At 40.8% G+C, this 26,324-nt stretch overlaps 1 protein-coding gene and 1 long non-coding RNA gene across 4 annotated transcripts in view; one reads left to right on the top strand and one right to left on the bottom strand.

Annotated features, from left to right (window-relative positions):
- The first annotated feature begins 3,639 nt into the window (after positions 1 to 3,639).
- The window catches only part of LOC137331044 (uncharacterized), a 61,402-nt gene continuing 38,717 nt past the window's right edge, over positions 3,640 to 26,324 (top strand). For all 3 annotated transcript variants that reach the window (XR_010965363.1, XR_010965362.1, XR_010965361.1), the window contains exon 1: positions 3,640 to 3,744. This is a non-coding gene — a long non-coding RNA (uncharacterized lncRNA). The remainder of the gene's footprint in view (positions 3,745 to 26,324) is intronic.
- Positions 11,423 to 26,324, bottom strand: part of fam131ab (family with sequence similarity 131 member Ab) — a 58,088-nt gene continuing 43,186 nt past the window's right edge. Inside the window, exons 5-6 of the mRNA XM_067994634.1 lie at positions 20,902 to 21,030; positions 11,423 to 14,002 (exon numbers count right to left, since the gene is read on the bottom strand). Of these exons, the coding sequence (XP_067850735.1) occupies positions 13,503 to 14,002; positions 20,902 to 21,030 (629 nt within the window). The 3' untranslated portion in view covers positions 11,423 to 13,502. The remainder of the gene's footprint in view (positions 14,003 to 20,901; positions 21,031 to 26,324) is intronic.

The following is a 26,324-nucleotide window of genomic DNA, read 5'->3' as shown; positions in this document are numbered from 1 at the left end:
GGCAGCAGAGTTTTGGATGAGCTCAAGTTTATGGAGGGTGGAAGATGAAAGGCCTACCAGGAGAGCATGGGAGTAGTCAAGTATGAATGTCCCTTTGTGCTATTAGTCAAATTTTAATTCCTGTACCTCTAACCAATTCCTGTACCTCTAGCCAAGCTGTTCCAGTACAGCTACAACACTGGCATCTACCTGACAATGTGGAAAATTGCCCAGGTATGTCCTGTCCACAAAAAGCAGGACAAATCCAATCCGGCCAATTACTGTCCCATCAGTCTACTCTCAATCATCAGCAAAGTGATGGAAGGTGTCATCGACAGTGCTATCAAGCGGCACTTACTCACCAATAACCTGCTCACCGATGCTCAGTTTGGGTTCCGCCAGGACCACTCGGCTCCAGACCTCATCACAGCCTTGGTCCAAACATATACAAAGGAGCTGAATTCCAGAGGTGAGGTGAGAGTGACTGCCCTTGACATCAAGGCAGCATTTGACCGAGTGTGGCACCAAGGAGCCCTAGTAAAATTGAAGTCAATGGGAATCAGGGGGAAAACTCTCTAGTGGCTGGAGTCATACCTAGCACAAAGGAAGATGGTAGTGGTTGTTGGAGGCCAATCATCTCAGCCCCAGGGATTGCTGCAGGAGTTCCTCAGGGCAGTGTCCTAGGCCCAACCATCTTCAGCTGCTTCATCAATGACCTTCCCTCCATCATAAGGTCAGAAATGGGGATGTTCGCTGATGACTGCACAGTGTTCAGTTCCATTCGCAACCCCTCAAATAATGAAGCAGTCCGAGCCCGCATGCAGCAAGACCTGGACAACATCCAGGCTTGGGCTCATAAGTGGCAAGTAACATTCGCGCCAGATAAGTGCCAGGCAATGACCATCTCCAACAAGAGAGAGTCTAACCACCTCCCCTTGACATTCAACGGCATTACCATCGCCGAATCCCCCACCATCAATATCCTGGGGGTTACCATTGACCAGAAACTTAACTGGACCAGCCATATAAATACTGTGGCTAGGAGAGCAGGTCAGAGGCTGGGTATTCTGCGGTGAGTGATTCACCTCCTGACTCCCCAAAGCCTTTCCACCATCTACAAGGCACAAGTCAGGAGTGTGATGGAATACTCTCCACTTGCTTGGATGAGTGCAGCTCCAACAACACTCAAGAAGCTCGACACCATCCAAGATAAAGCAGCCCGCTTGATTGGCACCCCATCCACCACCCTAAACATTCACTCCCTTCACCACCAGCGCACTGTGGCTGCAGTGTGTACCATCCACAGGATGCACTGCAGCAACTTGCCAAGGCTTCTTCGACAGCACCTCCCAAACCCGCGACCTCTACCACCTAGAAGGACAAGAGCAGCAGGCACATGGGAACAACACCACCTGCACGTTCCCCTCCAAGTCACACACCATCCCGACTTGGAAATATATCGCCGTTCCTTCATTGTCGCTGGGTCAAAATCCTGGAACTCCCTTCCTAACAGCACTGTGGGAGAACCTTCACCACACGGACTGCAGTGGTTCAAGAAGGAGGCTCATCACACCTTCTCGAGGGCAATTAGGGATGGGCAATAAATGCCGGCCTCGCCAGCGACGCCCACATCCCGTGAACGAATAAAAAAAAACCTCAGTATAAGATCTTACAAAAACATCTCAAAACATAGTGGAGCTGCTACTTTAGTTCTAAAAATGAACCAGCAAAACTTCTTTACACCCTGAGCATTGTTTAGTTTCCATTCCAGTGTGAGTCTGATTGCCTGGAAGTGTGGCACTGGTATGCATCAGACTTCCAGGCAGTGCAGTGGAATTCCTTCTCTGCTTGTGCACTGCTTTTGATAAACTCAAATCTTGGATACAAAGAATTTACATTTTGGGCTGTCTAAATTCAAAATATGGATATATCTGAATGCTCATCCATAGAATAAATGCAATGATATTGAGACAAATGCTCTAGTGAAACCAATTAAGGCAAATTCATAATTTTTTGTTTTGTTTTATTTTCTATTACCAATCCTGTTTTGTTTGTAATGATAATTCATTATTTTTTGACTGTATTTTTATTGTGGTGTTAAATAAAGATTAGGACACCACTGTAACTAACAAAGCCAGTTCTATTTTAATAAATTGTCATCTTAAAAGGTCTACATTTAGCAGGGGCAAATAACATTAAAATAATGACTAAAAAAATTAATGTCATCATAGTTGGTCTCATTGTATGCATTTAATGTACATATTTAATAATGTATATATGGACAATGTTTTAAAAGGTTTGTAAATATGTTCATTGATTTGATTCAGACTCGGTTTCAGGGGTTTAAAGCACAGTTGAATTGTGTACCAAATGAAAGGCGAAAATTGCAACTGATATAAAAACAGGAAATGTTAGAAATACACAGGAGGCCCATTAATGTTTCAGGTGTAGACCTTTCATTTCTCTTTTCAAAAGCCGACAGTCCCATACTACATTTCAAACATTTCCTGATTTGTGTACCACCCAGTCTTATCTGTCAGTTTAGAGTAATTAGAACAGTACCATTATAATAATCTGTTATATCACCACAAGGGAATGGTAGTGCCACACTGCCACCATTACATTGTGATCTATCATGTAACTGTATGCCTGAAATGTCATATCAAAATGTCTCAGGCATTTTTAGATGCTGCTGTAGTAGGTTTTCTTCCTCTGTGCACAGCTTCAAATGTTATAATACCTTCGTGGGTCTTTGGCAAATTTGCTGTCACATCAATAAGACAATAATTGCGCAGATTCTTGCGAACACTGTGTACCAGCATGATGCTATTAGGAACACTGATTTAACTTCAGACAATGAATTAAACAACAGCATAACCCACAGAGACAAATCAGAACTTGGCAAATCATTTGTACCCTGTTATGATTTAAACTAAGACTGTGTGATAACAGTCTGTCCAATTAGACAGTTTAAATCAACACGTCTTTAAATTCTTTGAAACCAGATCTTACAGGGAAGTTTTTACTCTGTCCGATCTACTGTTGTGTACGGTGCCCAAATGTACAAAATTGTGTGTTATATATTTCTTTTACTCATTTTGTTTTCAGTTTTTATACAATCGTGTAAAATAACTTGTCTGTTTACTTCATCTATTTTATTTTAACTTCTCTCCTCCCCACTCTCTATTCCTTTAAATTTCTAACTGTTGGGTGAGAACTCATTGTATGCATGTATTTGGCTATGCACAGACCTTTTTTTTAAAACAGGAGTTACATTTACAGTCAGGCAGGAACCAAGGAATGTAAACAGTGCTGAAACCCACACTACAGTTACTGATCGCAGCTGCTGTGTAAATTCACCAAGAAAACTATTAATTACCCTACTGGCTTGGTATTAAAAGAAGTAGGTGAGGAAATTGCAGATGCTTTAGTCATGATCTTCTAAAATTCTCTTGACTCAGGAATCGTTCCCGTGGATTGGAAAATTGCCAATGTCACTCCAGTATTTAAGATGTGGAGATGCCGGTGATAGGCTGGGGTTGACAAATGTAAGGAATCTTACAACACCAGTTGGACTATAACCTGGTGTTGTAAGATTCCTTACATTATTTAAGAAGGGTGGGAGAGAGAAACCAGGAAATGATCGACCTTTTAGTCTAACATCTGTTGTGGGGAGGTTACCACAATCTGTCATTAGGGACAGAGTGACTGAGCACTTGGACAAATATGAACTGATCAGAGAGAGCCAGTATGGATTTGTAACGGGTAAGTCTATGTCCAACTAACCTAGCCAAATTTTTAAGGAGGTCACTTATGTGGTAGATAAGGGAGCGTCTGTGGACATTATTTATATGGACATCCAGAAGGCAATCAATAAAATTCCACATAAGAGGCTGTTAGCAAAAATGAAAGCGCTTGGAATTGGAGGCAACCTATTGACATGGGTGGGGAATTAGATAGGAGGTTGGAGACAAAGAGTAGGGAAATGTACTCCAATTGGCAGAATGTGACTGGTGGTGTCCCCCAGGGATCTGTACTGGGGCTTCAGCTTTTCACTATAGTTATCAATGACTTAGATGAAGGAGTAGAGAACCCTATATCCAAGTCTGTTGCGACACTAAGTTAGGTGGCACAGTTTGCAGAGATCATGTGGTCAGACATCATATAAGAATGTCACGTGTTCAAACCTCTAGGAATGCCTTCAACCAGAGTTGGCAATCTTACCACAAACTCAGTGAAAGAAATATTATATAGCAAGGGATAACCAGAGGGAGGTTACAGATTCGTTTTTTAAAATAACTGATAATGAACTGACAGTGAAGACCAAGTCATTTATACAAGTCATAGAATGGTTGTGTGTTTACCTACATAGCAGTTACTACACTTCAAAAGTAACTGTGTGTGTGAAGCGTTGTGAGATGAGAGGAGATAGAAGAGAAAATTAACAAGAATTCCTGCTTCCCATTACCATCCAGTGACCCTTTTGCAGTGTGTGTGTGGACATTAGGTGATGAAAAGTTTTGCTCAATTACGATGCCTCATGTGGTCAAATAGTCTACCACCACTCATTGTCTAGGCTCACAGGAGTTGCTGCGGCCTATGGCAGTGCCTTTGGAGGGAAAGGGAGATGTCATAATCTAATATAGAAAGCCGCTGACATTACAATGCAAAACTAGACATGCTGTGGAAGCTCACAAAACTTTATAGATTTCAAAATTAGCTTTTAAAGCATCATCGTTGCACATTTCAGATTGCGTTAACATTTAAATACAACTGAAACACAGTCAAGACAGGATAAAAAAATGAGTTTAATATTTCTATGTGTACTGAAAACCTCCAGGAAATTGTAGAAGTGATTGTCAGGAATAGTGTGCTTAAAAACAATCAAAACTTTGAATTGAAAGTGTTGCCTTAAAATGAAATTGGGGATTGAAAAATCCTTTTTACTATTTAAAATTAAAACTCCAAGTTCAAAACCCACAGCCAGTCCTCTCATCCTAATTCCTAGTAATAGCACGCGATACCAGTAGTCTGAACATCTCAGCGGATACTCTCGGCCATTTGTCTGGTTACTGGATAAAAATTGCTTCCAATTATGAAATTTGATGGATATTTTATTTCTAAACTTACCTGAGATGATAAATTTTACCACAATCTGACCCGTGTGTGCACAAATGAACATGGAACTGTTGTGTGCAGCACAGCAAAACTGTAATTGGTTGTGACAGTGATTTCACATATAATGGTCAGAGTTCACCAAAAAATGGTAACAAATCAAGGCAGCAATTTACATTTTTGTAGGGATTCTCACATACAAAGATTTCTCAGAACATTTTACATAGAATATAGCAAATAGGAGCAGGAGTGGGCCATTCGGCCCTTCGAGCCTGCTCCGCCATTCAATATGATCATGACTGATCCTCTATCTCAATACCATATTCCCGCTCTCTCCCCATACCCCTTGATGCCTTTTGTATCTAGAAATTTATCTATCTCCTTCTCAAATATATTCAGTGACTTGGCCTCCACAGCCTTCTGTGGTAGAGAATTTCACAGGTTCACCACCCTCAGTGAAGAAATTTCTCCTCATCTCAGTCCCTAGATGTCCTACCCTTATCGTTCCAGACCCCCCCCCCCCCCCCGCCCCGGCAGCCAGGGGAAATATCCTCCCTGCATCCAGTCTGTCTAGCCCTGTCAGAATTTTATATGTTTCAATGAGATCCCCTTTCATTCTTCTAAACTCGAGTGAATACAGGCCGAATCGACCCAATCTCTCCTCATACGACAGTCCTGCCATCCCAGGAATCAGTTTGGTGAAACTTCGCTGCACTCCCTCTATGGCAAATATATCCTATCTTAGGTAAGGAGACCAAAACTGCACACAATACTCCAGGTGTAGTCTCACCAAGGCCCTGCATAACTGCAGCAAGACATCCGTTTGCCAACATACCATTTGCCTTCCTAACTGCTTGCTACACCTGCATGTTTGCTTTCAGTGACTGGTGTACAAGGACATCCAGGTCCCAATCTATCACCATTTAAATAATACTTTGCCTTTCTGTTTTTCCTTCCAAAGTGGATAGCTTCATATTTATCTACATTATACTGTATCTGCCATGTATTTGCCCACACACTCAAATTGTCCAAATCGCCTTGAAGCCACTTTGCATCCTCCTCACAACTCACAATCCCACCTAGTTTTGTGTCGTCAGCAAACTTGGAAATATTACATTTGGTTCCCTCATCCAAATCATTAATATATATTGTGAATAGCTGGGGCCCAAGCACTGATCCCTGTGGTACCCCACTAGTCACCACTTGCCAACCCGGAAAAGACCCATTTATTCCTACGTTCTGTTTCCTGTCTGCTAACCAATTTTCAATCCATGCCAGTATATTACCCCAATCCCACATGCTTTAATTTTGTACACTAACCTCTTATGTGGGACTTTATCAAAGGCCTTCTGAAAATCCAAATACACCACATCCACTGGTTCACCCTTATCTAGTCTACCAGTTACATCCTCAAAAAACTCCAGTAGGTTTGTGAAACATGATTTCCCTTTCATAAATCCATGTTTACATTGATATTTTGTAAGTGTCCCGTTAGCACATCCTCTATAATAGACTCTAGCATTTTCCCTACTACTGATGTTAGGCTAACCGGTCTGTAGTTCAGTTTTCTCTCTCCCTCCTTTTTTTTTAAAATGGGGTTACATTTGCCACCCTCCAATCTGCAGGAGCTGTTCCATAATCTATAGAATTTTGGAAGATGACAACCAATGCATCTATTATTTCCATGGCTACCTCTTTTAGTACTCTGGGATGCAGATTATCAGGCCCTGAGCATTTATCGCTTTCAGTCCCATTAATTTCTCCAGCACTATTTTTTTTACTAATACTAATTTCCTTTAATTCCTCCTTCTTACTAGACCCTTGGTTCCCTAGCACTTCTGGGAAGTTATTTGTGTCCTCTTCCGTGAAGAGAGAACCAAAGTATTTGTTTAATTACTCTGCCATTTCCGTGTTCCCCATTATAAATTCTCCCGTTTAGTGAAGACAAATGTAAGGGACCTACATTTGTCTTCACTAATCTTTTTCTTTTACATACTTGTAGAAGCTTTTACAGTCTGCTTTTATGCTCCTTGCAAGTTTACTCTCATACTCTATTTTTCCCCTGTTAATCAATCTCTTGGTCCTTTTTTACTGAATTCTAAACTGCTCTCAATCCTCAGGCTTGCTACTTTTTCTGGCAGCTTGAAATGACTCCTCGTTGGATCTAATACTACCCTTAATTTCTTTTGTTAGCCATGGTTGGGCTGCCTTTCCTTTTGTGTTTTTGCGCCAGAAAGGAATGTATAACTGTTGCAATTCATGCATTCGTTCCTTAAATGTTACCATTGCCTAACCACCATCATGCCTTTTAATGAAGCTCCCCAATCTAGCATAGCCAACTCACTCCTTGCATCCCTTTAGGTTATTTCATAATTTATAATGATCAAAGTTACATATTTTAAATCATTTGTTGTACAACAGCCTAGCTCCATATGAATGTGTCAATGCTGGAGGCAAATTTTCTTTGAAGTACAGCAGTAAGTAACTTCCAACTGTCAATAATGGAGACATGAGAGAACAGCACAATCTCTGCTCCACAGACCACTTTGCTGTTTATATGTGTATGGGTTTCTCAGTCATGAAATAATAGTCGTTTTTTTTTGGTGCAGAGCACAAAATGGGGCTGACGATGGGCATGGCGACCACTTTACCTGCCCGATGATGTCAGCAGGAGGCAGACTGATTTTGGTTCTTGGTCCTCATTTAAATAGAACAGGCAAGCTGCCACGGCTAATTGCGTTGCTAATTGGCAATTTGTCGACTGGTAGGGTGGAGGAAAGTATTAAATTAAGGTGGGATGAGACTGAGGCAGTGAACAGATTTGAAGGCAAGGATGATGATCTTGAAATCAATTCACTGGGACACAGAGAGCCAATGGAGCTTGGCCAAAACAGGAGCATTAGATTTTGTGCATGTAAGGATGTAGGCCTCAATATTCTGAATGATTTGTAGTATGGAGCTATGAGAGGCTAACAAAGAGAGCATTGGGGCAGTCAAGATTAGAGATGATAAAGGTGTGGATTAGGACTTTGGCAGCAGTGAGGAAGAGGTAAAGGCAGAAGTAGGTGATATTTCAGGAGGTAGAAGAAAGCCAGTCTTGCAATTGACTGATTTAGCTGAAAGAAATGATGGCTCACCCAGGTCATGAAGTCAGATTGGCACTTGGACAGTGTAGCAATGCCCTTGGGACTGATGGAGAAAATGGCGATGTTGACACGGGTGTGTCACTGACCTAAGGATAAACCTGGCAACTACAGGCCAGTCATTTTAACCTTGGTGATGGGGAAGCTTTTAGAAACGATAATCCGGGACAAAATTAATAGTTACTTGGACAAGTGTGGATTAATAAAGGGAAGCCAGCACAAAATTGTTAAAGGCAAATCATGTTTAACTAACTTGAGTGAGTTTTTAGAGAGGGTTGATGAGGGCAATGCAGTTGATGTTGTGTATATGGACTTTCAATAGGCATTTGATAACGTGCCACATAATAGGCTTGTCAGCAAAATTGAAGCCCATGGAATAAAAAGGGGCAGTGGCAGTATGGATACGAAAGTGGCTAAGTGTCAGGAAACAGAGTAATGGTGAGCGGATGTTTTTCAGACTGGAGGAAGGTATACAGTGCTGTTCCCCAGGGGTCGGTACTAGGACCACTGCTTTTCTTGATAAATATTAATGACTTGGACTTGGGTGTACAATTTCAAAACTTGCAGATGAAACAAAACTTGGAAGTATAGTAAACAGTGAGGAGGATAGTAATAGACTTCAGGAGGACATACACAGGCTGGTGGAATGGGCGGACACATGGCAGATGAAATTTAACGCAGAAAATTACGAAGTGATATATTCTGTCAGGAAGAATGGGGAGAGGCAATATAATCTAAATGGTACAATTCCAAAGGGAGTGCTGGAACAGAGAGAACTGGGGGTGTATGTACACAAATCTTTGAAGGTGGCAGGACAGGTTGAGAAAGCATACGGGATCCTGGGCTTTATAAATAGAGGCATAGAGTACAAAAGCAAGGTTATGTTGAACTTTTATAAAACACTGGTTCGACCACAGCTGGAGTATTTTGTCCAATTCTGGACACTGCACTTTAGGAAGGATATGAAGGCCTTAGAGAGGGTGCAGAAGAGATTTACTAGAATGGCTCCAGGGATGAGGGACTTCAGTTACGTGGATAGACTGGAGAAGCTGGGGTTGCTCACCATGGAGCAGAGAAGGTTAAGAGGAGATTTGATAGATCCAGAGGACACAGATTTAAGGTGATTGGCAAAAGAACCAAAGGTGACAGGAGGAAAAACTTTTTTACACAGCGAGTAGTTATGATCTTGAATGCGCTGCCTGAAAGGGTGGTGAAAGCAGATTCAATTGTGGCTTTCAAAAAGGAATTGGATAAATACTTGAAGAGAAAAAATTTGCAAGGCTACTGGAAAAGAGCAAGGAATTTGATGGCCTTCGATTAATTATGTTATGTGATTAATGGTCCACAAAATTAGTGAAGCGTTTTCAGCTTTTCTGCATTCAAGTGATAGAGATCACTGAGGTAATTTTAACCCCCAAAAACGGGTGGGTTGGGAGCGGATGGGAAGTTAAAGTACCAGCTTTTTGGAGTGGGACTGCTTCACCAGCTCCAATGCGCCTATTTCCGGGTTTAACCCACGCACGTTAGGATGCACACGTGCAACAGACACCTGGAAGTCCCGCCGCCATTTAAAGCCGGCGGGCCAATATTTAAAAGGGGCAATGTACCTCATTGTGATAGTTGAGGCACTTAAATTATTTATGTATTAGAAATGTCAAACAAATTTAACCTTACCTTTTCGGGTTTCCCATCGTTTCTGATTCACGTCATCCAAGAAGTGAGTGCCTTTATTGCACTGCTGGTGGGCCAGGAGGAGCAGGACCACTTCATCCAGGCCCAACAAGCTCACCTGGCTTGATCGGACCCCCATGACCGGCCAGCACCCCCTTCCCCCTCCTCACCTGTGGTGGACCCCCCATGGTGACCTCCAGCCCCCACCCCACCCCTGGCACATGGGAAACCCAGAAGCACAAATACTTACCTTCAATCGAGTTGCGATCACAGATTGCGACGCACTCATTTGGCTTCTGGGTTCCCCATACGAATATCAACAGACGCGCTGGGCTCCCGGCTCTGAGTTAAAATCATGCCCCATATCTTTCAAACCCTTGAGATAGATTTAATAGCTCTGTGAACGAGTTAAGTTCAGGAAATAAATAATTAATAGGAAAAAAAATCACGTTCAATCTCATCATAAACTTAAGGGGAATAAAGTACCTTTTTATAGCAGAGGCTTACCTTTTCCTGGCTGGCATTCCTCTTGCAACTTTAGCGAAACTGTAGCTAGATCAAATAAAGAAATAGAATGGGAGTTTGCGAATAGCACATCTTACAAGAAGGTCTGACTAAGCTTGAAATATTTTGTTCAAAACCTACTGACTCAAACAGAACAAGTATTCTTGTGTAGTGAGGCAAAGACACGTCAACTCAGGTTTTGCTCCTGAACCCAAAAATGGTTCTTATACTGTATTTATGGTCAGTGCCACATTCTGGATACAGTTCTGATAGTAAAATTGCTTCATTTATACTGTTGATGATTTTATTAAAATGAGAGGGGGGGACATGGCAGTGGCATTGATCATGAGTTCTCTAAATGGAAATTTCCGGTGCAGATACTGGCAGGCAATCCAATTTTGGAGGTAGTGAATTAACATGGCTGCCACCAGTCCATTTGCTTCCTCGCCATCTAGTTCTAACCTAGCTGTTGTTCAAGTAGTTTCAGTTGGACCAGTCCTTTTATGTGACTTCTCTCTCCAGAGTTCAAAAAAAAGTTAAAAACAAATGTGCATTCACCAACACTTTGTACATGAACATTCCATGCTCAATATGAGCAGATTTTGTTTATTGATCTTTTCGTACCAATTTTTTCTGCTCCTTTTTTGAACTGTGCTAACAGTACGAAGAAAAAGAAACAAATCTCTGAGAGGATTGACATTAACTTTTTGTATTTCATATGTTTGTGGAATTATTCCCACAACCTTATTTATTGAGGCTTTTTCACAGGAAGAGGAGAAATTTCTCCGCAAATGTTACCGTTTCCAATGCAGTGACAGCAACTAGACCATTATCATTATTTGTGCAAAGGAAGTCATAGTAATCTCAATCCCATGTTTAAAGAACATTATTGCTTTTAATTATAGGCATACGTGGAAGGTTCTAGAAACTCCAAATCTATCAAAATAGTTGAAAGAACGATGAAGAAAAGTCCACAAGCTGTTTGAAGCAAACAAAGGAACATTACTGATAGTTTATTTGGAATTCTTAATTGTCGCTATAACAAAGAAAATGATAGACAAAAGACACAAGTTATAGCCTAAAGAACAGTACCACATACTACATTTACATTACAAAAGAAATGAGTGCAAATAGATTTCATAGGAACATTCACAGTGGCATCTTCCATTGAACTGGGAATTTTTAAAACCTTTAGTACAACTTGTAATGGAGAGATCTGCAACCTATGCTAATCCCTGTGAAAAATAATTTGGAGTGGTTTACTCAGCAAGGTTTCTTAGAACCACAAATTAACCCTGCGCTTAATCAAAAAGAAAGACGATCCACTTTCACCCACTCTACAATTCTGTTAGCAAATAGAAGTATAACAAAGACTAGCAATTACTTAGTTGCAGACTCAAATACATCCAAAACAAACAAGCAATATGATCAAATGTCTACAGCCAAAGTGTGATGGATCTTGCAGCTTTTCCAATTATAGGGCATGATATCCCGACTTTGGTCTGTAACAATTGTTACTCAGTTTGTACATGTTTTACTAGGTGAAGAACATACTCTCTACCTCTTCTGAAATGCTGTTCAAGCAGAAACAATCAGGCCACTCCAGTTTTTTTTAGGGAAGATGGGTGGGCGCAGAGTATTTAGGCTGCATAATCGGAGAGCACTTCAAGCCCTGAAAAATTTTAGTAGACATTCAAGGTAGATGATGTTTCTTGGGAAAATTAAGAACATTTACAAACCATATCCAGCATTAAAACTACAAATAAAAAGCAAGCGCCAGTCAAACAAGACTGCTGCTTATGTGGTGTAGCAAACTCATAGTCGAGGGCAATCTGAAGCAAACGAGCTGCTGATAATTTTTCAGAAAACAGCCACTGCCAAAAAACATTGCATGGGGAATTTTCTTTCCACTGCCAGTCTATTATCATGCCAAGAAAGCATCAACAACACAAAAAAGGATGCCGTAGGCAGAGAACTGTCTTCAACTAAAATCTTCCTCATGTGTGCATGCAGGATCTGATGTGGCATACTAGAAAAAAGAGAGAGCCCTGGATACTGTAATAGTGTACCTTTCTGAATTGAATTTGAAAGAAAAAAATTGCACTTTGTATTGTCATCATTAGATTATTAAATAAGGTTGTCAAATCAATGCAGCTCCCCCCCATTAACAGAACTTATTTTTGATTTTTCTGAGTTTTCAAAATTTATCTTTTGAACGTGCCTCATCAATCAGTATTTCAGGCAATCACATTGTAATTTTTTGAGTGGGAGGGTCCCTGTATTATGTTAAGCAGATGTTTGTTAAAACACTTGCAATTTAACCAGTATGACAATGAAAGTCAGAAATACCACAGTATTCTTTGTTTGTAGACTATATCACACAGTGATAACAAAGAAATAACCTACAGCAACAGCACTGAAGCCCCGTGCAATCCAATTTACAGCAATACCTCACAAAATGCAGACACAAATACAAAAATATAAAATTTGAACCATAATGCACTTTTCCTTTACTGCATCAGTGGAAACTATTTTATCCAAAATTAGAGGACCCAACTGTGGGAATTTAAAAGATTTAGACACTTGCATGTGTTCCATCAGACCATTGAAAATTAATTATTCATCAGACTATATGTTGAATGGTATAAAACTAGTAGGTTAAAAGCAAATACCTCTTATGTGAAATATTTTTAAAAAGACATCATTTGTCTGTTTTTAAGAACATTCCAGCAGCTGCTTAATCTTGTATGAAGATTATAATTTGGCCATTTTAGCACAAGACATAGCCATGCCATTGTGACTGGAGAGTGCTTTCCAGCAAGAAAAATAACATAGCATGTAATTTAAAGATCAGTACTGAAAGATTCTCAAAGCTTGAGCTGCATACCGTGCTAAGAACATTTCAGCAAACAGTTCCTTTCGGCACTTCGTAGCATGCAAACCTTTGAAGTGCTTGGACCTTTGCATCAAACCTCAGGCAATTGTTTGTGCGAAGGTTACTTTTTTAGTCTTTTACAAAATAGAGACCGATTGTTTGGATGCCTCAAGACCAGTATCAAAGGGAGAAATGCATGCCAGGGTCACAAGAATTCATTGATCTTCAGCATCATCCTCATCCAGAGATACTACACCTGAGGAAGCAACGTCCGATACTTTTCTACGTCCCTCATATTCGCCATCCTCCTTCTTAGAAATGGTTTTGTAGTCTTGGCATGACATATCGTCTTCTTCCGGAGTAAAACAAGATTCAGCATAAGACATAGAGTAAGATGAGTCCTCGCAGATAAGGTTCCTAAAGGCACATTCAGTGTTCGTGTTCGGCTGCAGCGGAGAGATCACGTCTCCATGACCAGTCATTGCATTGATCTGACCAAACAGTTTCGCCGCTAATTCAGTGGAGGATCCCAGCTCCATTTTAAGCAAAGGGTGGTCTTCTAGACTGCACAGGCTTGAACAAAGAGTCTCTGGGGAGACAGTTTGGGAGGAATCACTCTCCTGCTCGCACGATGCCTGCCTCATTGTAAGTTGGCACAAATGGCTATGCAGCATGTCTCTCGAGTAATTCACTTGAGGGTACTGTCCTGCTGCATCTGAAACAATAAGATAATCATATGTTAGAAATACAGTGGTACATTTATGGTCCTGTTATAATATATTGATTATTGCCACTGTTTTGAGGACCAGAAGTCCTTCACAGCAGATAGTGACTCGTTGGATTCATCTACAGCATTTGATAATGTGTTATGATAAAATCTGAATAAGGCACACAATACATTCATTTAGAGCAGTTTCTAGAACAACTGATATACAACTGAATTGGATTTGTATCCGTCCCTGTCAAAGCTGTTCACCCCACAGAGCCTCACTGCGTAAAGGACAGAGCATTGGGTGCCATCTATCTTTATTTTGTTAAAGGATACACCTCTGAGGTGTGACAGATAAAATGCCAGATTTTCTTGGCTTCATGAGACATCCCAGTAGACATTCCACATGGCAGCCTCACCAAGGACTAATGAAATTCATCTCACATAAATCTGGCAGATGATATTAGTCAACACTGGGATTCAAACCACAGTCACAGCAGAGTGAAGGGAAGCTCTGAACTGCTCTTTTGATCAAATAATTGTACTTCTACGAGAACAAAATACTATACTAATTGCTATAATATCTACAGCTACAAAAGTTGCTAAATTATGTAAATAATTTTGGGAGAGATAGATCTTGTAATACTAGGACATATGATCACCCTGATTTTAACATTAATAAAGAATAGATACTTCTATTCCTTCTACATTGAGTGTGTGTCATATTGTATATTATAGGTACATCTCTACGAAGGCAAGACTTGCTGGTACAAACATGGAAGTGTGTTGATGTAGATAATAGTAAAATTGCTGTCATTCCAATGTATATACCCGGCAGTGAGGGGAGTGACTTCTTGAAATCATGACATTTCATGCATTTGTGTGCCTAGCTCCCCTATTGTGCTGATTTGGACACGGGCCCAGATATTCCGCTATTGTGGAATCGGGTGCATCTTTGACACAGCGGGACTTCAGCCTACCACAAAGATGTACCCTGATTCTGGATGATTCTTCAGCCTGGAGATCAATTAAATATTTTTATTGTGTGCTTCCTGACCTCTGCCAGAAGGTGCACCTGGAGCGGGGATGGAGTTAATCTGTGGCATACCTCGGATGTGTTAGCATAACGTAGCCTTGCTGCTGGTCTCAGTGCCGCTTATATGGAAATGAACATTTTAAAAAATATTTTGAATTTGGCAGCTAAGTTTATGCAATCGATCACTCAGCGACTGATTGCACAGGCATTGAGGGCTGTCACATTTCAGGATCCTTTAACCATTTTTTCCCCTCAAAGGTTTTAGAAAAAAAAAAGTTGCCTTTAAATGTATTTTAAAGCACAGAGCATTCATGCAAGTTTAAAAAGGCCGCTGAGGTGATAAGTAGCTAAGATGTTAACGAACAAGTTTTGTTGTTATTTTTCCGCAGACTGTAAAAAATAAGCAATTCGTCAGCCTGTCTCGGCAATCAAAAAAATACCTCATTTTTTGGAAAGCCTTTGATCCCTTTCCGACTATTGAATATAAAACACAGAGAAACAAGGATCCTGAATTTCCATTGGGTTGTCCCAATCTCCCACCACTACTTTGGTGGGAAATCTCCAGCGAACTGCTGGAGAAATTACGTAAATAGGGAAACTACTGCAGAGATGCAGGCCTAGAAGCACAGGCAGTTATTTAGGTTGTTAAAGAGAAAGTACAAGGGCTTTCACCAAGACCGAAAGTTTAGAAATGTTAGAACACATTTAGAAGTCATGTCATATGACCCACTGATGTGGGGAAGCGTGGCATTTTCTTTATTTGTATTGTTCACAAAGATAAGTTGTACTGATTGAATTAAGTATGATCATAACTGCTTCTCCTTACTGTGAAATAAGGCAGCTTATCAATTCATATTAGGCCTCATCTCACCGAAGGTTTGCTCAGTCCACTTTCAGAAAGATCTAAGTAATACAAGTGCGAAAGACACGGATAGTTGGTTCAGATTACAAGGGGATACATTGTTGCAGACCCTGGTAATGCTATCCTACAAGTAGATATAGGGAAGTAGATGCAGGCAGGTAGTGCAGGGGTCCCCTGTGGCCATCCCCCTCTCAAACAGATATGCCACTTTGGATGCTGTTGGGGGGGATGACTTATCAGGGGAAGGCAGCAGCAGCCAACTTCCTGGCACCACGGGTAGCTCTGCTGCACAGGCTGGGAGGAAAAAGAGTGGCAGAGCTATAGTGATAGGGGACTCAATTGTAAGGGGAATAGACAGGCGTTTCTGCGGCCGCAACCGAGACTCCAGGATGGTGTGTTGCCTCCCTGGTGCAAGGATCAAGGATGTCTCGGAGCGGCTACAGAACATTTTGGAGGGGGAGGGCGAACAGCCAGCTGTCGTGGTGCACATAGGCACCAACGATATAGGTAAAAAAGGGGATGAGGTCCTAAAAGCAGAATATAGGGAGTTAGGAGGTAAATTAAAAAATAGGACCTCAAAGGTAGTAATCTCAGGATTGCTGCCAGTGCCACGTGCTAGTCAGAGTAGAAATAGGAGGATATTTCAAATGAATACGTGGCTAGAGGAATGGTGCAAGGGGGAGGGATTCAAATTCCTGGGACACTGGAAACGGTTCTGGGGGAGGTGGGACCAGTACAAACCGGATGGTCTGCACCTGGGCAGGGCTGGGACCGCTGTCCTAGGAGGAGTGTTTGCTAGTGCTGTTGGGGAGGGTTTAAACTAAAGTGGCAGGGGGTTGGGAACCTGAGCAGGGAGAGAGAGGAAAGCGTAACAGGAAGGGACAGAAGGTATGGAGTAATAGGTAAAGTGTTAAAAAAGGAAAAAGCAGGAACTAAGCGTCACAAAACAGATTTGAAAGTTCTTTATCTGAATGCACGTAGCATTCGTAATAAAATGGACGAGTTAACGGCACAAATAACTACGTATGGGTATGATCTTGTGGCCATTACAGAAACATGGCTGCAGGGTGACAACGACTGGGAATTAAATATGCCAGGGTATTTAACAATCAGGAAGGACAGGCAGGAAGGAAGGGGAGGTGGGGTGGCTATGTTAATAAAGGAAGGAATCACTGTAATACAGAGAAATGATATTGGGACAAAGCATCAAGATAATGAAACAGTTTGGGTGGAGATAAGGAATAATAAGGGAAAAAAAACATTAGTGGGCGTAGTATATAGGCCTCCTAATAGTTGCAACTCTGCTGGAAGAAGTATTAATCAGGAGATAGTCGAGGCATGTAATAAGGGAACAGCCATAATTATGGGGGATTTTAATTATCATATTAACTGGACAAATCAAATTGGGCAGAGCAGCCTTGAGGACGAGTTCATTGAGTGCATCAGGGATGGATTTCTTGAGCAGTATGTAACTGATCCTACAAGGGGGCAGGCAACCTTGGACCTGGTCCTGTGTAATGAGTCAGGATTAATTAATAATGTCCTAGTTAAGGATCCCCTTGGAACGAGCGACCACAACATGGTTGAATTCCATATCCAATTAGAGGGTGAGAAGGTTGATTCTCAAACAAGCGTACTGAGCTTGAATAAAGGAGACTATGATGGTATGAGAGCGGAATTGATTAAAGTGGACTGGGAAAATAGATTAAAGGGTAAGACGGTACATGAGCAGTGGTGTTCATTTAGGGAGTTATTTTACAACTTTCAAAATAAATATATTCCACTGAGGAAAAAAGGGTGTAAAAGAAATGACAGCCATCCGTGGCTAAGTAAAGAAATCAAGGATAGTATCCGACTAAAAACAAGGACATATAAGGTAGCCAAACTTAGTGGGAGGATAGAAGATTGGGAATTCTTCAAAAGACAGCAAAAAGTAACTAAAGGATTGATTAAGAAAGGGAAGTTAGATTATGAAAAGAAATTAGCAAAAAATATAAAAACAGATAGCAAGAGTTTCTATAGTTATATAAAAAGAAAAAGGGTGGCTAAGGCAAACATAGGTCCCTTAGAGGATGAGACCGGGAAATTAATGGTGGGAAACATGGAGATGGCAAAAATGCTGAACAAATATTTTGTTTCAGTCTTTACAGTAGAGGACACTAAGAATATCCCAACACTGGACAAACAGGGGACTCTCGGGGGGGAGGAGCTAAATACGATTAAAATCACTCAGGAGATGGTACTCAGTAAAATAATGGGACTCAAGGCGGATAAATCCCCTGGACCTGATGGCTTCCATCCTAGGGTCTTGAGGGAAGTGGCAGTAGGGATTGTGGATGCTTTGGTGATAGTTTTCCAAAATTCCCTGGACTCAGGAGAGGTCCCGGCAGATTGGAAAACTGCTAATGTAACACCGTTATTTAAAAAGGGTAGTAGGCAGAAGGCTGGAAATTATAGGCCAGTTAGCTTAACATCTGTGGTGGGTAAAATTTTGGAGTCTATTATTAAGGAGACAGTAACGGAACATTTAGATAAGCATAATTTAATAGGACAAAGTCAGCATGGCTTTATGAAGGGGAAGTCATGTCTGACAAATTTGCTTGAGTTCTTCGAGGATATAACGTATAGGGTGGATAAAGGGGAACCAGTGGACATAGTGTATTTAGACTTCCAGAAGGCATTCGACAAGGTGCCACATAAAAGATTATTACTTAAGATAAAAAATCACGGGATTGGGGGTAATATTCTGGCATGGGTGGAGGATTGGTTATCGAACAGGAAGCAGAGAGTTGGGATAAATGGTTCATTTTCGGACTGGCAACCAGTAACCAGTGGTGTTCCACAGGGGTCGGTGCTGGGTCCCCAACTCTTTACAATCTATATTAACGATTTGGAGGAGGGGACCGAGTGCAACATATCAAAATTTGCAGATGATACAAAGATGGGAGGGAAAGTAGAGAGTGAGGAGGACATAAAAAACCTGCAAGGGGATATAGACAGGCTGGGTGAGTGGGCAGAGATTTGGCAGATGCAATATAATATTGGAAAATGTGAGGTTATGCACTTTGGCAGGAAAAATCAGAGAGCAAGTTATTTTCTTAATGGCGAGAGACTGGAAAGTACTGCAGTACAAAGGGATCTGGGGGTCCTAGTGCAAGAAAATCAAAAAGTTGGTATGCAGGTGCAGCAGGTGATCAAGAAAGCCAACGGAATGTTGGCTTTTATTGCTAGGGGGATAGAATATAAAAACAAGGAGGTATTGCTGCAGTTATATAAGGTATTGGTGAGACCGCACCTGGAATACTGCATACAGTTTTGGTCTCCATACTTAAGAAAAGACATACTTGCTCTCGAGGCAGTACAAAGAAGGTTCACTCGGTTAATCCCGGGGATGAGGGGGCGGACATATGAGGAGAGGTTGAGTAGATTGGGACTCTACTCATTGGAGTTCAGAAGAATGAGAGGCGATCTTATTGAAACATATAAGATTGTGAAGGGTCTTGATCGGGTGGATGCAGTAAGGATGTTCCCAAAGATGGGTGAAACTAGAACTAGGGGGCATAATCTTAGAATAAGGGGCTGCTCTTTCAAAACTGAGATGAGGAGAAACTTCTTCACTCAGAGGGTGGTAGGTCTGTGGAATTTGCTGCCCCAGGAAGCTGTGGAAGCTACATCATTAGATAAATTTAAAACAGAAATAGACAGTTTCCTAGAAGTAAAGGGAATTAGGGGTTATGGGGAGCGGGCAGGAAATTGGACATGAAGCTGAGTTCAGATCGGTCAATGCCCTGTGGGTGGCGGAGAGGGCCCAGGGGCTATGTGGCCGGGTCCTGCTCCGACTTCTTGTGTTCTTTAGATTTGTGGTTGGGATCAGATCAGCCATGATCTTATTGAATGGCGGAGCAGGCTCGAGGGGCCGATTGGCCTACTCCTGCTCCAATTTCTTATGTTCTTATGTTCTTATGTAAGTATGAGTCAACTCCCATAAAAGTAATGCACTCAGACCACTTAAGGGAGCAATTGACACCACTGAACCAAAGAAGGTATCTAGGGCAAATTGTAACAGGGACATTTAAATTTCATAGCAACGTTGGACGCCAAGGACATTTGTCCGTCTCTGACTCCAGTATTACTTAATATGGGCAGTGCTGGAGTGCTTCAAAATTATATATTTCTCTCATTTACATGTTATCACAATATGCCCAGCCATATTGGAGGTCCCAAATCACTTTTGACAGGAAATCAGACTTAAAAATAACAGGGAGGCAACATATCAGATCTTCAACTCATTTACCACTCCAGTTCTGCTGAAAAATCTGTGGCGGGAGGTTGGAAAATCCAGCCCTGATGCTGTAGTGATGATATCACTGGCCACAAGACCCCAGGTTAAAGTAGGGAAAACTGACTAAGGTCCTGCTCCTGATATTAGAAAGTGACCCTCTACTAGAAGTGCTTGTGTCTGGACATCAGATACAGACAAGAATGGTCTTGGCTGTGAAGTCTTTCACAGTTTGATAGCCTACCTACAATCATGCTCGAGGATCACACACAAATAACAGCCACTTGTGCAAGATACAAAAAAGTGACAACCAACCATGGAACCATGGGATAGGGCAGGGGGAAAAATTGGAGGAAGATTAAAAAATTATTTAGAGATGACTAGTGAAGTTACTAAAATTGCAGCAACAGTGAATGTTCCTTGAAGAATTCCAGAACTAATATGATATGGTAGAAAAAGACAGAGAAACAGAGCGAACAAGAAGCATTAAGGTATAGATCCTGTTACTTATAAACCTCTTTTGAAATCTAATAACAGTACAATTGTTTCCATACTTTTTCTGTTGCATTCACACTTAAGTAGACATAAGGAGAACCAAGAAAACACAGGAAAAATACAAAGAATAGATTACTGCTATAGCAGCACCACCACAGTTTTTGTACAGGTGCAGAATAGTGATAAATACTACAATGATATCAGAACATGTGCTTGGAAAGAATCACCATTACCAGCTGGCTGTGTGCTGTCACTAGTTGGTGCAAAATCTTCATCATATGAGTCATCATTTGAATCATCGCCATCAACAGATGACCATGCTTTGAGCTTAGCCTCTGCAATTGCAAATTGCTCCGCCACACCTGAAATACAAATACTTCATTTAAAATTATTGTGTGAGCAGAGATTAGTAAATCAATATAGAACAAAGAATACTTGTGTGTGCTACCTAATCAAAGAGTTCAGACGATCTGGAAAACTGTGCAATATTCATCATTTGAACTCCAACTCACTCCTCAATATTATTATAACACCTGCATGTAGAGGGGACCAACTGAAATAAAGTCATATTTCTGTTAGTATCTCAATGGCAATGTGACATCACAGACCAGTTGTAATTAGACTAGAAAAGCTCCAAGCGCAGTTATTAAGATGTGTTTTGTCAATTGAAAGCCTACAGTAAATGTTATGGATGGGAACATCACGGTAGTGTGATGAGGCAAGTATCTCCACTCCCAACTGTAATTCATGAGTTATGCAGTCAAACAGATTTACATATCCTTATTTGTAGAATATGTACTATATTCAATTTGACACTGATTATTTGTAGAATACATATACTGTATTCAATTTGACACTGATTTGTAGAATACATACACTGTATTCAATTTGACAGATTACTTGTAAAATATGTATTGTATTCAATTTTACGCTGGAATTATTTCTATGTGAATTCCAGGGTCTTTCTGTTCAAGGCTGTTTTTCAGGTATACATTGTTTCTTGAGTTATCAGCTTGTTTGGGGCAGTGTCAGCTTTTTTTAAGCTGTTAGTCAGCTTTTAGTAGGTTGGCCTGTATGTGAAAAGTATTAAAAACACTACTTCAATAGTATCACTCATCAGCCAAAGATTAAGGTCTAGATGAAGTGTGATTTATAATCCAGTAGTTACAACACATAACTATTTAGAATTTGTAGTACAACTAAACTTAATGGATTTAAGGCTAATTGTTGTCCAAATTGATGGCTTTGAAAACCAGTAAAACAGATTTACACCTTATTAAATCTATGTTGGAATTTGTGAGCTGGTGTAATTACTTCCCAAAGTACCCTGAACACCTACGCTACCATTTTCGGGTATGGTAGTAAAGTGGCATAAAAATTATTGGCAATGAGGATATCACCCCTGGCACCTACAGCTACCACAAAAAGTGGCACTAAGTCTGACAAACAAGACAAAACTATTTTAGATCCTCAACATGAAAAGGACTAAAACTTTGCATTGGTTCTAAATTATTTCATGCATTTATAATCTATTAAAAAAATAGGAAGTATATACAGATCTTTACTTTTAAACTCACTTGTTAGCAGGTAATTAAAAAATTACTATACCAGATTGAGATGCAAGAAAAATGCCCAGAGAAGTAGAAAGTGAGATTTATGGCACTTCACATTAAAAGGTCTTTGATCAAATCCAGAAATGTTTTCTAATATAAAGTATAATCCATTTGCATTAATTGCAACATGTTCATAAAGCTACAGGCATTATGTGTCATATGATATACAGTCACTGTAAAGAAAAAGAATTGGCACTTGGGCATTCCTCTGAACAGGGTTGCTAAGCACCGTCCCTAATCTTTGCTACTCACTAACGGTTTAACACAAGTCTTTTCGACAAACTTGATTTCTGTATTGGCAGTAGCACTTAGTGTTAGTAAGAAGACCTGATGTTGAGTATTGCTGTACAGACTGTATTTAAAATATAAGAGAGTAACCAGATAACCAGGCCACAAAATTTCTTGCATGACAAAGAACACAATTCTATTCAGTAATGATGGTGTGATAAAAAAAATTACAACACAATACATAGCACAAACGTAATTTGTGAAATAGAGTATGTCGATTCTATAGCCTCACTGATAAGGGTTTTGTACTCAAGCACTCTATTTAAAAATTAGCTTCATGTGTTTTGTCTTAACAATGCAGGGTAGACCACTGTTCAGTTTGTAGCCTAGTGAGAATGCTGTTCTACCATTTGTTGTGTTTTTGAAGACTGGAAAACCCAAATTTTTTAAACCGAATATTTTTTCTTCTTCCCTCCCGAAGGTTCTGACATATAGGGTATGGTTCCAGTCCCCAGGGACCGTGAAAACTCTCATTCACAGAAGCATAGAATGATAGAATGATACAGCACAAAAGGAGGCCATTCGGCCCATCATGCTTGTGCAGGGTCTTTGAAAGAGCTATCCAATTAGTCCCATACTCCTGTTCCTTCCCCAGAGCCTTGTAAATTTTTCCCCTTCAAGCATTTATCCAATTCCCTTTTGAAAGTTGCTACTGAATCTGCTTCCACCACCCTTTCAGGCAGTGCGTTCCAGATCATAGCAACTCGCTGCGTAAAAAAAAATTCCTCTTGTCGTCTCTGGTTCTTTTGCTAATTCCTTTTAATCTGTGTCCTCTGGTTACCGACCCTTTTGTCACTGGAAACAGTTTCTGCTTATTTACTTCATCAAAACTTTTCATGGTTTTGAACACTTTTTCAAATCTCCTCTTAACCTCTGCTCTAAGGAGAGCAACCCCAGCTTCTCCACGTAACTGAAGTCCCTCATCCCTGGTACCATTCTAGTAAATCTCTTCTGCACCCTCTCTATGGCCTTGACATCCTTCCTAAAGTGTGGTGCCCAGAATTGGACACAATACTCCAGTTGGGGCCCAACCAGTGTTTCATAAAGGTTTAGCATAACCTCCTTGCTTCTGTACTCTATGCCTCTATTTATAAAGCCAAGGATTCTGTATGCTTTTTTAAAAGCCTTCTCAACTTGTCCTACTATCTTCAAAGATTTGTGTACATATACCCCCAGATCTCGCTGTTCCAGCACCCCTTTAAAATTATACCATTTAGTTTATATTGCCTCTCTTCATTCGTCCGACCAAAATGTATCACTTCACACTTCTCTACGTTAAATTTCATCTACCATGTGTCTGCCCATTTCACCAATCTGTCTTTGGCCTTCTGAAGTCTATTACTATCCTCCTCATTGTTTACCACATTTCTAAATTTCATGACATCTGCAAACTTTGAAATTGTGCCCTGTATACCCAAGTCCAGTACCTTAATATATATCAAAAAGAGCAGTGGTCCTAATACTAACTCCTGGGGAACACCACTGTAAACTTTCCTCCAGTCTGAAAATCAACCGTTCACCACTACTCTCAGCTTTCTGTCCCTTAGCCAATTTTGTATCTACGCTGCCACTGTCCCTTTAATCCCATGGGCTTCAATTTTGCTAACAAGTCTACTATGTGGTACTTTATCAAATGCCTTTTGAAAGTTCATATACACAACATCAACCGCACTACCACCATCATCAACCTCTCCGTTACTTCATCAAAGAACTCAATCAAGTTAGTCAAACACAATTTTCCTTTAACAAATCCATTCTGGCTTTCATTTATTAACACATACTTTTCCAAGTGTCAATTAATTTTGTCCTGGATTATTGTCTCAAAGTTTCCCACCACCAACGTTAGACTGACTGGCCTGTAGTTGCCGGATTTATACCTCTCCCCTTTTTTGAACATTTGCAATCATCCAGTCCTCTGGCACCACTCCCATATCTAGTGAGGATTGGAAGATTGTGGCTAGAGCCTCCGCAATTTCCACCCTTACTTCCCTCAACAACCTAGGATGCAGCCCATCCATACCGGGTGACTTTTCTACTTTTAATACTGCCAACCTTTTAAGTATCTCCTCTATTTTTATCCTATCCAATATCTCTACTAACTCCTCCTTTACTGTAACATTGGCAGCATCCTCTTTCATGAAGACAGATGCAAAGTACTCATTTGGTACCTCAGCTATACCCTTTGCCTCCACAAAATGATCTCCTTTTTGGCCCCACTCTTCCTCTGACTACCCTTTTACTATTTATATGTTTATAAAAGACTTTTGGGTTCATTTTTACGTTAGCCACTAATCTATTCTCATACACTCTCTTTGCCTCTCATTTCCTTGTTCAGTTCTCCCCTGTACTTTTTGTATTCAGCTTGGTTCTCTACTGTTATGAACTTGGCATTTGCCATAAGCCTCCATTTTCATTTTAATCTCTATATCTTTATTCATCCAGGGATCTCCAGCTTTGGATGCCCTTCCTTTCCCACTCATGGGAATGTGTCTACTCTGTGCCCGAACTATCTCCTCTTTGAAGGCCACCCATTGCTCAATTATTGTTTTACCTACTAATCTTTGATTCTGATCCACCTGGGCAAGATCCCTTTTCAACTCACTGAAATTAGTCCTCCTCCAGTTACGTATTTTCATGCCTGAATGTCCTTTGTCCTTTTCCATAACTACTCTAAACCTGATGATATTATGATCACTGTTCCCCAAATGCTCTTCCACTGAAACATGCTCCACTTCATTCCCAGAACTAGATCCAGCACTCCTTCCTTCCTTGTTGGGATGGAACACACTGATTAAGAACGTTCTCTTGTACACATTTCAGGAATTCCTCCCCCTCTCTGCCCTTTACACTGTTACTACCCCAGTCTATATTAGGATAATTGAAGTCCCCTATTATCACTACTCTATAGTTCTTGCATCTTTCTGCAATTTGCCTGCAAATTTGCTCTTCTATCTCCTTCCTGCTATTTGGTAGCCTATAATATACACCCAATAGTGCAACAGATGCTCTATTGTTCCTTAATTGCAACCAAATAGATTCTGTCTTTGATCCATCAACTACACCATCCCTTTCCATTGAACTAAGTATTTTTTTGTGTGAGTGAAACAGTGAGTCAGCAAGCTACACAACTGTTAAAGACATCACACTCAAGCCTGATCTAGTCCTCACTTGATGTTCACATACTTACACATTCCAGCAGGAGTTACTGGATAGTGAAGATGCACAAGAACCCTGGCTGATTTACCCACCTCCTCCCTGACTCAGGTCAATTACATCGCCTCCAACTGCTGCCCTAAATGAAATCAGATGACTTAGCATGGATTAGCCATTGAACCTTCTAGTCTTTATGATTTAGTGGTGTACTGAGCAATGCCTTTATCCACCGGCTAAGTCAACAGGAGAACTTGAGATACTGAGACTATTTCCACTGGAACAAAAAAGGCTATGAGGAGATCAAATACAGGTTCACCCACACCTCCACCATTGATGCCCTTGTCCCCAGTAAAACCCTTACTCTCTCCCATTCTGGTCATTCCCCCTTGTATGGCCCCCATTTTCACACTCTCAATTCCAGAGTGCATCTGGTGCACAATTGGCTTAGCCATCCATCACCAGGTCTTGCTATAAAATATCAGGCGATATTGAGACTGTCCGCTCAGCTGCCTCTGCTGTTTGTATCCCGCTTCATGTTGCCCTCCAAGCCAAACCTCTCCTATGCCAAAACCACCCATTACTCCAGGATTATCCGAGAGAGC

Source organism: Heptranchias perlo, chromosome 13 (genome assembly GCF_035084215.1).
Source record: "Heptranchias perlo isolate sHepPer1 chromosome 13, sHepPer1.hap1, whole genome shotgun sequence".
Classification (NCBI taxonomy): domain Eukaryota; kingdom Metazoa; phylum Chordata; class Chondrichthyes; order Hexanchiformes; family Hexanchidae; genus Heptranchias; species Heptranchias perlo.
Note: the sequence above shows the minus strand (reverse complement) of the source record. Positions and strands in the feature narration are given on the sequence as shown.